The sequence below is a fragment of the Eleutherodactylus coqui genome, chromosome 4 (assembly GCF_035609145.1).
Source record: "Eleutherodactylus coqui strain aEleCoq1 chromosome 4, aEleCoq1.hap1, whole genome shotgun sequence".
Taxonomy (NCBI): Eukaryota; Metazoa; Chordata; class Amphibia; order Anura; family Eleutherodactylidae; genus Eleutherodactylus; species Eleutherodactylus coqui.
The window spans coordinates 218,328,755-218,341,415 of record NC_089840.1 but is presented as its reverse complement, the minus strand read 5'-3'; the positions used below and the strand labels follow the sequence as shown (position 1 = coordinate 218,341,415).

At 46.4% G+C, this 12,661-nt stretch overlaps 1 protein-coding gene across 1 annotated transcript in view; it reads right to left on the bottom strand.

Moving 5' to 3' along the window:
• Positions 1–1,650: 1,650 nt before the first annotated feature.
• The window catches only part of RNLS (renalase, FAD dependent amine oxidase), a 162,718-nt gene continuing 151,707 nt past the window's right edge, over positions 1,651–12,661 (bottom strand). The window contains exon 7 of the mRNA XM_066600764.1: positions 1,651–2,027. Coding sequence (XP_066456861.1) covers positions 1,869–2,027 — 159 coding nt within the window. The 3' untranslated portion in view covers positions 1,651–1,868. The remainder of the gene's footprint in view (positions 2,028–12,661) is intronic.

The window sequence follows — 12,661 nt, the reverse complement described above, 5'->3', positions numbered from 1 at the left end:
GATGTTAAATTGCACCTAATATATGAAGAGGTCTGCTTGTGTCATATGCATGCCTCAATCTGCTATTATGGTTGGGTGAAGCCCTGTCTGGCCATATACTTTGCCCTGCAGTGTCAAAAATATAGTATTACATAGTGGCCACTCAACATAAATTGCACATAATGTACCGTGTTTCCCTGAAAATAGGACCTACCCTGATTTTTGGTGAAGGCTTGAAATATAAGACATAGCCAAACTGCTTAAAAAATATATCAATACTCACCTGGTCCGCGGCGTCCCCATGCCGCTCGATGGTCTCCGGCGGTGCTTTGGCAAACTGCAGTGTCCTGCCTGTCTGACATTTCAGCTTCTTGCTAGTGACGGGGCTTTGAATAACCCACCTCCAGCAAAGCCAGCGCTGTGATTGGATCGAGTGCCAGCTAATTAGTGATGTTATTCACTGAGTGGCTGTGATCGGCTCATCAAGCGCTGGCTGTGATTGGCTGACACTTGATGAGCCAATCACAGAGCTGGCTTTGCTGGAGGCGGGGTATTCAAAGCCACGTCACCAGCAAGAAGCTGAAATGTCAGACGGGGAGGACACTGCAGTTTACCAGAGCACCCCCGGAGACCATCTCGAGGCATCGGGACGCCGCGGACCAAGTGAGTATAAGCCTCCCTGGCCATGAAAATAAGACACTGTGCCTCTTTTGGGAGAAAAAATTATATAAGACAGTCTCTTATTCTCGGGGAAACTCGGTAGTATATGTACACCACTGGTTTAAGCCAGCTTCTCATGCGATTGACAAAGCCTAGCTTGAAGTAAACAGAAACAGTTTATTAGTGCTAACTTCTGAATAAACTGACAGAAGCATTAAAATAAAAAAGGGGCGTAAAGTTGAGCCAAGGTGTTGTGTTCTTGCACAACAATGCCGATTCACACACCGCTGCAATCACCCTGGCTGACCTTAGCTTTGTGGTATTGGATGATCCTCTTAATTCGCCTGATCTGGCACCCTCGGACTATCATCTATTTTAAAGAAACACCTCAAGGGAACCAAATTTGTCCCCATTTCTGATGCAATTACAGCGGCTGACACCTGGTTTGTTGCCGAAGCAAAGGAGTTCTACTTGAATGGGTTCCAGAAGCTGCAACACCGCAGTCAGAAATGCACTGATATCCAAGAGGTCTATGTAGAATTACTGAAATTTCATTGTTCTATGACAGTTTTTATGGTCAAAGTCCCCCTTGTATCAACTCTGCTAACTTGTCTGTTTTAATACATGTTGCATTCATCATTAAATAACAACCCTGGAGTACGCTACATCCTCTGTTATTCCTTCTGTATATGTATTAATAAATTGACAAATGGGTATTACCTTTCCGCTTTTCAGTTCAGCACATGTCTATACAGTCTGCCACAGAATGATTACTGAGTTAACGAGAATCTGTGAGTTATCAGGACAAACTGCAACATTATATCCTATCTTGGCTAGAAGACTTCCATAAGGACTTAATGATACATTCAGATTTTAGCATTAAGGAAGTCATTCAACAAAAGCTGAGATTCTAATTGATAAATAGATGATGGAAGTTTTTTTTTCTATAACTTAAAAAGCCTTTTCTAATGTATAAAAAAACAGTGCTTCGGCCTTAAATAACATTACTGAGGCATAAAAGCTTTAATAAATCAGTTTCATTATCCCATAACAAACAACAATAGATTTAAAGTTACTAGCAGTCATATCAATAAAAGCATCATTTTTAGACGATGCCAAAAAAGCCATTCTAAACAATAAATGTAATTAAGCTGAGAGCACAATGTTGTAATGCTCACCCATAAAAATTGATATGATCACATCGCTACTTTATATATAATCGCCTACTCTCAATGCTGGGACTGGGAGACTAAAGTTTCCACAATCCTTAATGCCGATTCGGTACATCCATCAAAATTTGAATGCGTAAATCCATCTCCACCACATAAAAGGAAAGGCTTGCTGTGCAGAGTAATCTGACCTGGACAATTAGGAAAGGCCTCTGTAACCTGCAATAGAAATCATAGGAATCTGTTAGCAACAGAGATCAAGCTAGAATACTGTATCTGCTCAACATAGGTGTCCACCAAGGAGGACGCATACTGTGGAGTATAGGCGTTACATTGGGTTTTGGAGCGTTGACTACTGTGGCTACTCATGTTTAAGCTGTACTCAACTTATCATGACTATCTTCATTCTTGCTAAAGGCCCATTTAGACACAAAGATTATTGCTCAAAATTCACTCAAAAGCCGTCTTTTAAGCGATAATCATTGTGTGTAAATGTTCGCCCATCGTGCAGTTTTCGTTCTCCCATCACTCATCGTTGTCTTTCAGCATGCTGAAAGACAACGATAAGCCTTATCAGGGATTCACAGCGGGATATAGCTGATACTATTGTTTTAGCTGTATCCCGTCCCTGATAACAGGCTTATTATGAAGAACAAAGCGGTCCAGCTCTGTTCTCGATACCTGGCACGGAGCGTCCGGCTGTATAACAGCTGGTGCTCAATGCAAAAAACAGCTGGATGCAGAAGACAAGCGGGGACACCCCGCTTGTTTTCTGCATTCTCTGCTCCGAGCGCTCGGCTGTATAAGAGCCAGGCGTTCGGAGTGGGGGAACAGCTGTATGCAGAAGACAAGCGGGGATACTCCGCTTGTGTTCTGCAGCCTCCGCTCCAAGCGTTCAGCTGTATAACAGCCGGGCACTGGAGCGGGGGAGCAGCTGTATGCAGAAGACAAGCGGGGACACCTCTGCTGGCAGCGCAAGGTGATCGCTGATCTTGAGCGATCATCTAAATGACACAACGATGATCGCTCAAAAGTCGCTTGAGCGACATCTTTTGAGTGATTATCGTTGCGTCTAAATCAGCCGTTAGTGATACGGAGGCGACCTGTATTACCATATATCAGTATCAGATGCGTTCATGTAATGAAAGCATGTAAAGCAGCCAATACTTTATCATTAGTTTTATGAGTTTGTTTTAAGTAGACGTAATTCTGTATTTGATCTCAGATGTTCTCGCTTATGTATTGAGAACATCTGCGTTGACAATGACTAATACAAGTCTGTGCTACTGATGAGACATTCTAAAGACTAAAGCTTGTTATGATGGAGGATTTTTAAAAAATGTATTTAGTTATGATTTCCCAAATGACCATTAATGACAGCTTTGAGAGGTTGAAATATGCTTTATTCAGATACTCACCCTAAGGCCGGCTGCACACGACGAGGTTGGATATCGGATACCGCAGCGGAATCCGATCATGTGGCTAGTCGTTGACCCTGCGTACCGCTCTTCTTTTATTCTTACCTGTGCTGTGGATGGTACGGACGGCTCGCCGTCGGACATGTGCAGTACAGATTTTCACGCGCCATCGCTAGGCTATGACGTGGAATCCGCAACCTATCTGCAATGTTGGTTGGCTTCCATTGACTTCAATGGAAGCCGTCCGTGCGGACACTGCACTAAAATAGAGCATGCTGCGATCTTTCCTCCATGAGCGGGAAATTGCAATTTATTTCTACTCGTGTACAGGAAAAAGCGCTTTTCCATAGCATGCTATTGAAGGTATTAGCTGTGGAACACAGAGGCAGAAGCCGACTCTGGATTCTGCAATGCAAATATGCTGTGTGCAGGCGGCTGAAGTAAGGAGAAAACAAGAGTAATATTTATATTGTCAACTTAAATGGGCTGTCCAGGGCTTTGGCTGTTTTTCTATTGAAGACCTATCTACGGGATAGGTCATCAATAGATAACCATCAGGGTGCACTGCTTGGGATCCCTGCCAGCCAGCTTATTTGCGGTGCCACTGTCAGCACGAAGGAAGTGGACTATGTTGACCGCAGCGCAGTGGCCCAGATTACTATTGTAGGCACAGCTCCCATTGAACTCAGCTGGAGTCCTGCCTACAATATTGGACTGCTGCAATGTTGTCACCGCTATTTGCTTCCAGCACTAACCACATTCATAGAGGCACAAATAATCAGCTTTTTGGTGGGGATTCCGAGCAGAAGACCATTGCTGATCCTGTGGATAGTTCATCAATAGAAAAAATGCCCAAAGTCCCAGATATGCTCTTTAGTCACTACAAGATTAGGCGATATTGTAGGTTTTGTGTGAAGAACACTTTCACCCCAAGATTTGTCCTGTTTTGGCCATAAGGATGTAACGATTTTTGGGGGATTTTCATCTCCACTGTTTAAAAGCCATAACTTTTTCATCTATCTATCTATCTATCTATCTATCTATCTATCTATCTCATATCTATTAGAGATGAGCGAACGTACTCGTCCGAGCTTGATATTCGTGCGAATATTAGGGTGTTCGGGATGCTCGTTACTCGTAACGAGTACCACGCGGTGTTCCGGTTACTTTCAGTTTCCTCTCTGAGACGTTAGCGCGCTTTTCTGGCCAATTGAAAGACAGGGAAGGCATTACAACTTCCCCCTGTGACGTTCAAGCCCTATACCACCCCCCTGCTGTGAGTGGCTGGAAAGATCAGATGTCACCCGAGTATAAAAATCGGCCCCTCCCGCGGCTCGCCACACATGCCTTGTGAGTTAGCTGAGGGAAAGTACTATCGTGCTGGAGCTGCTGTAGGGAGAGCGTTAGGAGTTAGTGTAGGCTTCAAGAACCCCAACGGCCCTTCTTAGGGCCACATCTACTAGTGTGCAGTACTGTGTTAGCACAGTATTTTTTTTTTTTTCCAAAATTGGATCTGCAGAGCATTGCGCCCTGCAATAGGGACAGAAGTGGGGGTTAGGCAGGGAGAGTGTTAGGAGTCAGTGTAGGCTTCAAGAACCCCAACGGTCCTTTCTAGGGCCACATCTATCCGTGTGCAGTACTGTCCAGGCTGCTGTTAGCAGTGTTGCATATTTTTTTTTCTTTCTCAAAACCGGCTGTGCAGAGCATTGCACCCGGCATTAATACTACAGGGATAGAATTGTGTAGGCAGGGCCAGAAGACATACATTATTCATTGAATACACGCAGTGTGGGTGTTCCTTGTAAAAAGCAGGGAAAAAATTCTATTTGGCCTGCCTCTGACAGTATTCAGGGCTCTGGGTACGTGTGTGCTGTGCGCTGAACGTTCAGAAAAAATCAGACGCAACCAGCTACGGTTGAGTGCAGCCTTGCGCCAATTTCTTTCCTGCCTGGGAAATACCTGCTCTGCCACAGTTAGTAACTCTGCAACAGTAAAGTTCTGTGACAGTTTTGCAGTGCCGCAACACAGTTATTAAAATTATTATTCAGTGAATAGACGCAGTGGGCCTATCCTTTTAAACAAAAGGGAAGAAAGTATATTTGCCCTGCCTCTGTCAGTCCTAAGGGCTCTGGGTACGTGTGTGCTGCGTGGAGAACGTAAAAAAATCAGACGCAACCAGCTACGGTTGAGTGCAGCCTTGCGCCAATTTCTTTCCTGCCTGGGAAATACCTGCTCTGCCACAGTTAGTAACTCTGCAACAGTAAAGTTCTGTGACAGTTTTGCAGGGCCGCAACACAGTTATTAAACTTAGTAGTATTCATTGAATACACGCAGTGTGGCTTGTCCTTTGAAAAACAAGGGAAAAAATTGTATTTTGGCTTCAGGCTTGCGCCAATTTCTTTCCTGCCTGGGAAATCAAATCACTGGTAATACACCATGCTGAGGGGTAGGGGTAGGCCTATAGGACGTGGACGCGGGCGAGGACGCGGAGGCCCAAGTCAGGGTGTGGGCACAGGCCGAGCCAGTGTGGTGGCCAGGGGTAGAGGCAGGGCCAGACCGAATAATCCACCAACTGTTTCCCAAAGCGCCCCCTCGCGCCATGCCACCCTGCACAGGTCAAGGTGCTCTACGGTGTGGCAGTTTTTCACAGAGACGCCTGACGACCGACGAACAGTGGTGTGCAACCTTTGTCGCGCCAAGATCAGCTGGGGAGGCACCACCAACAGCATGCGCAGGCATATGATGGCCAAGCACCCCACAAGGTGGGACGATGCCCTTCACCGCCTCCGGTTTGCACCACTGCCTCTCCCCCTGTGCCCCAACCTGCCACTGAGATCCAGCCCCCCTCTGAGGACACAGGCACTACCGTCTCCTGGCCTGCACCCACACCCTCACCTCCGCTGTCCTCGGCCCCATCCACCAATGTCTCTCAGCGTAGCGTCCAGACGTCGCTAGCGCCACAGTTTGATCGCGAGCGCAAGTACGACGCCACGCACCCGCACGCTCAAGCGTTAAACGTGCACATTGCAAAATTGATCAGCCTAGAGATGCTGCCGTATAGGCTTGTGGAAACGGAGGCTTTCAAAAGCATGATGGCGGCGGCGGCCCCGCGCTACTCGGTTCCCAGTCGCCACTACTTTTCCCGATGTGCCGTCCCAGGCCTGCACGACCACGTCTCCCGCAACATTGTACGCGCCCTCACCAACGCGGTTAATGCCAAGGTCCACTTAACAACAGACACGTGGACAAGCACAGGCGGGCAGGGCCACTATATCTCCCTGACGGCACATTGGGTGAATTTAGTGGAGGCTGGGACAGAGTCAGAGCCTGGGACCGCTCACGTCCTACCCACCCCCAGAATTGCGGGCCACAGCTCGGTGGTGGTATCTGCGGCGGTGTATGCTTCCTCCACTAAAGTACCTTCCTCCTCCTCCTCCTCCAACGCAACCTCTGTCTCGCAATCAAGATGTGTCAGCAGCACGTCGCCAGCAGTCGGTGTAACGCGGCGTGGCAGCACAGCGGTGGGCAAGCGTCAGCAGGCCGTGCTGAAACTACTCAGCTTAGGAGAGAAGAGGCACACGGCCCACGAACTGTTGCAGGGTCTGACAGAGCAGACCGACCGCTAGCTTGCGCCGCTGAGCCTCCAACCGGGCATAGTCGTGTGTGACAACGGCCGTAAGCTGGTGGCGGCTCTGCAGCTCGGCAGCCTCACGCACGTGCCATGCCTGGCCCATGTGTTTAATTTGGTGGTTCAGCGCTTTCTGAAAAGCTACCCCCACTTGTCATACCTGCTCGGAAAGGTGCGCCAGCTCTGCGCACATTTCCGCAAATCCCACACGCACGCTGCCACCCTGCGGACACTGCAACATCGGTTTCATCTGCCAGTGCACCGACTGCTGTGCGACGTGCCCACACAGTGGAACTCTACGCTCCACATGTTGGCCAGACTCTATGAGCAGCGTAGAGCTATAGTGGAATACCAACTCCAACTTGCGCGGCGCAGTGTGAGTCAGCCTCCTCAATTATTTACAGAAGAGTGGCCCTGGTTGGCAGCCATCTGCCAGGTCCTTGGAAAATTTGAGGAGTCTACCCAGGTGGTGAGCGGCGATGTTGCAATCATTAGCGTCACCATTCCTCTGCTATGCATCTTGAGAAGTTCCCTGCAAAGCATAAAGGCAGACGCTTTGCGCTCAGAAACAGAGCCGGGGGAAGACAGTATGTCGCTGGATAGTCAGAGCACCCTCCTGTCTATATCTCAGCGCGTTCAGGAGGAGGAGCATGAGGAGGATGAGGAGGAGGGGGAAGAGACAGCTTGGCCCACTGCTGACGGTACCCATGCTGCTTGCCTGTCATCATTTCAGCGTGTATGGCCTGAGGAGGAGGAGGAGGAGGAGGAGGAGGAGGAGGAGGAGGATCCTGAAAGTGATCTTCCTAGTGAGGACAGCCATGTGTTGCGTACAGGTACCCTGGCACACATGGCTGACTTCATGTTAGGATGCCTTTCTCGTGACCCTCGCGTTACACGCATTCTGGCCACTACGGATTACTGGGTGTACACACTGCTCGACCCACGGTATAAGGAGAGCCTTTGCACTCTCATTCCCGAAGAGGAAAGGGGTTCGAGAATGATGCTATACCACAGGGCGCTGGTGGACAAACTGATGGTAAACTTCCCATCCGACAGCGCTAGTGGCAGAAGGCGCAGTTCCGAGGGCCAGGTAGCAGGGGAGGCGCAGAGATCAGGCAGCATGTACAGCGCAGGCAGGGGAACATTCTCCAAGGCCTTTGCCAGCTTTATGGCTCCCCAGCAAGACTGTGTCACCACTCCCCAGTCACGGCTGAGTCGGCGGGAGCACTGTAAAAGGATGGTGAGGGAGTACGTAGCCGATCGCACGACCGTCCTCCGTGACGCCTCTGCCCCCTACAACTACTGGGTGTCGAAGCTGGACACGTGGCCTGAACTCGCGCTGTATGCCCTGGAGGTGCTTGCTTGTCCTGCGGCTAGCGTCTTGTCAGAGAGTGTGTTTAGTGTGGCTGGGGGAATCATCACGGATAAGCGTACCCACCTGTCAACCGACAGTGCCGACAGGCTTACACTCATCAAGATGAACAAAGCCTGGATTTCCCCAGACTTCTCTTCTGCACCAGCGGACAGCAGCGATACCTAAGCAATACGTAGGCTGCACCCGCGGATGGAAGCATCGTTCTCTCTCACCATCCAAAACGGGGACATTTCTGCTTCATCAATCTGTGTATAATATTCCTCCTCCTCCTCCTCCTGCTCCTCCTCCTGAAACCTCACGTAATCACGCCGAACGGGCAATTTTTCTTAGGGCCACAAGGCTCACTCATATAATTTTTCTAAACAATTTTTCTACGTTTCAATGCTCTTAAAAGCGTTGAAAGTTTAACTTGAACCAATTTTTCGTTAAACTGGGCTGCCTCCAGGCCTAGTTACCACTTAAGCCACATTAACCAAAGCGATTAATAGGTTTCACCTGCCATCTTGGTTGGGCATGGGCAATTTTTTTGAGGTACATTAGTACTGTTGGTACACCAATTTTTGTGGGCCCTCGCCTACAGTGTAATCCAATTAATTTTTTGCCCACCTGCATTACAGCTGACGTTACATCAGCTGTGTTGGGCACTGCAATGGGATATATTTATGTACCGCCGGTGGGTTCCAGGGAGCCACCCATGCCGTGGGTCCATACGGAGTTGTAACTACATGTGTCCACTTCTAAAGAGCCCCAGTCTGACTGGGGCATGCAGTGTGGGCCGAAGCCCACTTGCATTAAACATGACACTACCTCAGCTGTGATGGGCAATGCAATGGGATATATTTATGTACCGCCAGTGGCTTCCTGGCACCCACCCATGCTGTGGGTCCACAGGGAATTATAAATGCATCTGTTTCCACTTGTAAAGAACCCCAGTCTGACTGGGGCATGCAGTGTGGGCCGAAGCCCACCTGCATTAAGCACGACATTACTACCTCAGCTGTGTTGGGCACTGCAATGGGATATTTCTATGTACCGCCGGTGGCTTCCTGGCACCCACCCATGCTGTGGGTCCACAGGGAATTATAAATGCATCTGTTTCCACTTGTAAAGAACCCCAGTCTGACTGGGGCATGCAGTGTGGGCCGAAGCCCACCTGCATTAAGCACGACATTACTACCTCAGCTGTGTTGGGCACTGCAATGGGATATTTCTATGTACCGCCGGTGGCTTCCTGGCACCCACCCATGCTGTGGGTCCACAGGGAATTATAAATGCATCTGTTTCCACTTGTAAAGAACCCCAGTCTGACTGGGGCATGCAGTGTGGGCCGAAGCCCACCTGCATTAAGCACGACATTACTACCTCAGCTGTGTTGGGCACTGCAATGGGATATTTCTATGTACCGCCGGTGGCTTCCTGGCACCCACCCATGCTGTGGGTCCACAGGGAATTATAAATGCATCTGTTTCCACTTGTAAAGAACCCCAGTCTGACTGGGGCATGCAGTGTGGGCCGAAGCCCACCTGCATTAAGCACGACATTACTACCTCAGCTGTGTTGGGCAATGCAATGGGATATTTTTGTGTATCGCCGGTGGGTTCCAGGGAGCCACCCATGCTGTCGGTCGACAGGGACTTCAGAATAGGGAGTTGTACCTGCCTGTGTCTATGAATTAAAAAGCCCGGTCTGACTGGGGCATGCAGAGACACCTTGACAGAATGAATAGTGTGTGGCACATAGGTTCCCCATTGCTATGCCCACGTGTGCAGCTCCTGATGGCGGTGGCACAGGATTCTATTTCTCATTGCTTCTGTACAGCATTGTGGGCTATCGCCCCGCCCCTTTTAAAGAGGGTCGCTGCCTAGCCGTGCCAACCTCTGCAGTGTGTGCCTGCGGTTCCTCCTCATGGCAGACGCACTTCTAAATAGACATGAGGGTGGTGTGACATTAGGGCAGCTGAAGGCTGCGCAGGGACAGTTTGGTGTGCGCTGTGGACGCAGGGTCGTGCAGGGGGGGGGGTTGGGCAGCATGTAACCCAGGAGAAGTGGCAGCGGAGCGTCATGCAGGCAGTGATTGTGCTTTGTTGGAGGTAGTGTGGTGCTTAGCTAAGGTATGCCATGCTAATGAGGGCTTTTCAGAAGTAAAAGTTTTTGGGAGGGGGGGGCCCACTCTTGCCGCTATTGTGGCTTAATAGTGGGACCTGTGAACTTGAGATGCAGCCCAACATGTAGCCCCTCGCTTGCCCTATCCGTTGCTGTGTCGTTCCCATCACTTTCTTGAATTGCCCAGATTTTCACACAAGGAAACCTTAGCGAGCATCGGCGAAATACAAAAATGCTCGGGTCGCCCATTGACTTCAATGGGGTTCGTTACTCGAAACGAACCCTCGAGCATCGCGAAAAATTCGTCCCGAGTAACGAGCACCCGAGCATTTTGGTGCTCGCTCATCTCTAATATCTATCTATCTATCTCATATCTATCTATCTATCTCATATCTATCTATCTATCTATCTATCTATCTATCTATCTATCTATCTATCTCATATCTATCTATCTATCTGTCTCATATCTATCTATCTGTCTCATATCTATCTATCTGTCTCATATCTATCTATCTGTCTCATATCTATCTATCTCATATCTATCTATCTATCTGTCTCATATCTACCTATCTATCTCATATCTATCTATCTATCTCATATCTATCTATCTATCTATCTCATATCTATCTATCTGTCTCATATCTATCTATCTGTCTCATATCTATCTATCTCATATCTATCTATCTCATATCTATCTATCTGTCTCATATCTATCTATCTATCTATCTCATATCTACCTACCTATCCCATATCTACCTACCTATCTCATATCTACCTATCTATCTCATATCTATCTATCTATCTATTTATCTCATATCTATCTATCTATCTCATATCTATCTATCTATCTATCTATCTATCTCATATCTATCTATCTATCTATCTCATATCTATCTATCTCTCAATCTATCTATCTAATATCTATCTATCTGTCTCATATCTATCTATCTATCTCATATCTATCTATCTATCTGTCTATCTATCTATCTATCTGTCTCATATCTATCTATCTATCCTCATATCTATCTATCTCATATCTACCTACCTATCTCATATCTATCTATCTATCTATCTATCTATCTATCTATCTATCTCATATCTATCTAATATCTATCTATCTATCTATCTCATATCTATCTCTCTGTCTCATATCTATCTATGTGTCTCATATCTATCTATCTCATATCTACCTATCTCATATCTACCTACCTATCTCATATCTACCTACCTATCTCATATCTACCTATCTATCTCATATCTATCTCATATCTATCTACCTATCTATCTCATATCTATCTACCTATCTATCTCATTTCTATCTATCTGTCTCATATCTATCTATCTGTCTCATATCTATCTACCTATCTATCTCATATCTATCCATCTCATATATATCCATCTCATATCTACCTACCTATCTCATATCTACCTATCTATCTCATATCTATCTATCTATCTATCTATCTCATATCTATCTACCTATCTCATATCTATCTACCTATCTATCTCATATCTATCTATCTATCTATCTCTCTCATATCTATCTCTCTCATATCTATCTCTCTCATATCTATCCATCTCATATCTATCTATCTCATATCTATCTATCTCATATCTATCTCTCTCATATCTATCCATCTCATATCTATCCATCTCATATCTATCTATCTCATATCTATCTATCTCATATCTATCTATCTATCTTCTATCTTTACTTTATTAGTAAATATGAAACAAGTTCTAAATTATTTTTAGTCAAATCTGATTAAATTGGATACATTGTTACTTTATCTATATTACATTTTTTAGCTACATACCATCTTTCTAGCCCTTTGGGGAATGAATAATTAAGTAAACTATGCAGGGAAGACTTCCAGTGTTAAATTAGTATATTTTAGACTGGTTTACAGAAGAATCCAGTAAGATAAATAATTGGATGAGTGAGTGATGTAAATGGCCGCGGACTGTTTGTATGTTTGTATAAACAGAGCAGATTAGTGCACGTTGGAGAGGAGGCTACAGATTTGCAGCAAGTGCTGTATTCAAAGCACACTTGATATAAACAGAGTACAGGGTGCTGGGAAGTTATTTTATTCCCTTAGAAATTGTCCGTCCTTTGTAATACACTATTTAGCTGCAGCCTTTAAAGGGAATGAATCATCAGAAAGTGGTATATTATTTAAATAGTTTTTTACTAGAAATGTATTCCTTTTGGGGAATTCATTTTTTTAACTTCTTATGACTATTGATATGAAACCAAACCCCATAATCTTACAATATTCCAAGTTTCACTCTGGCACATACACAATAGGTTGACACTTGTAGGTTTT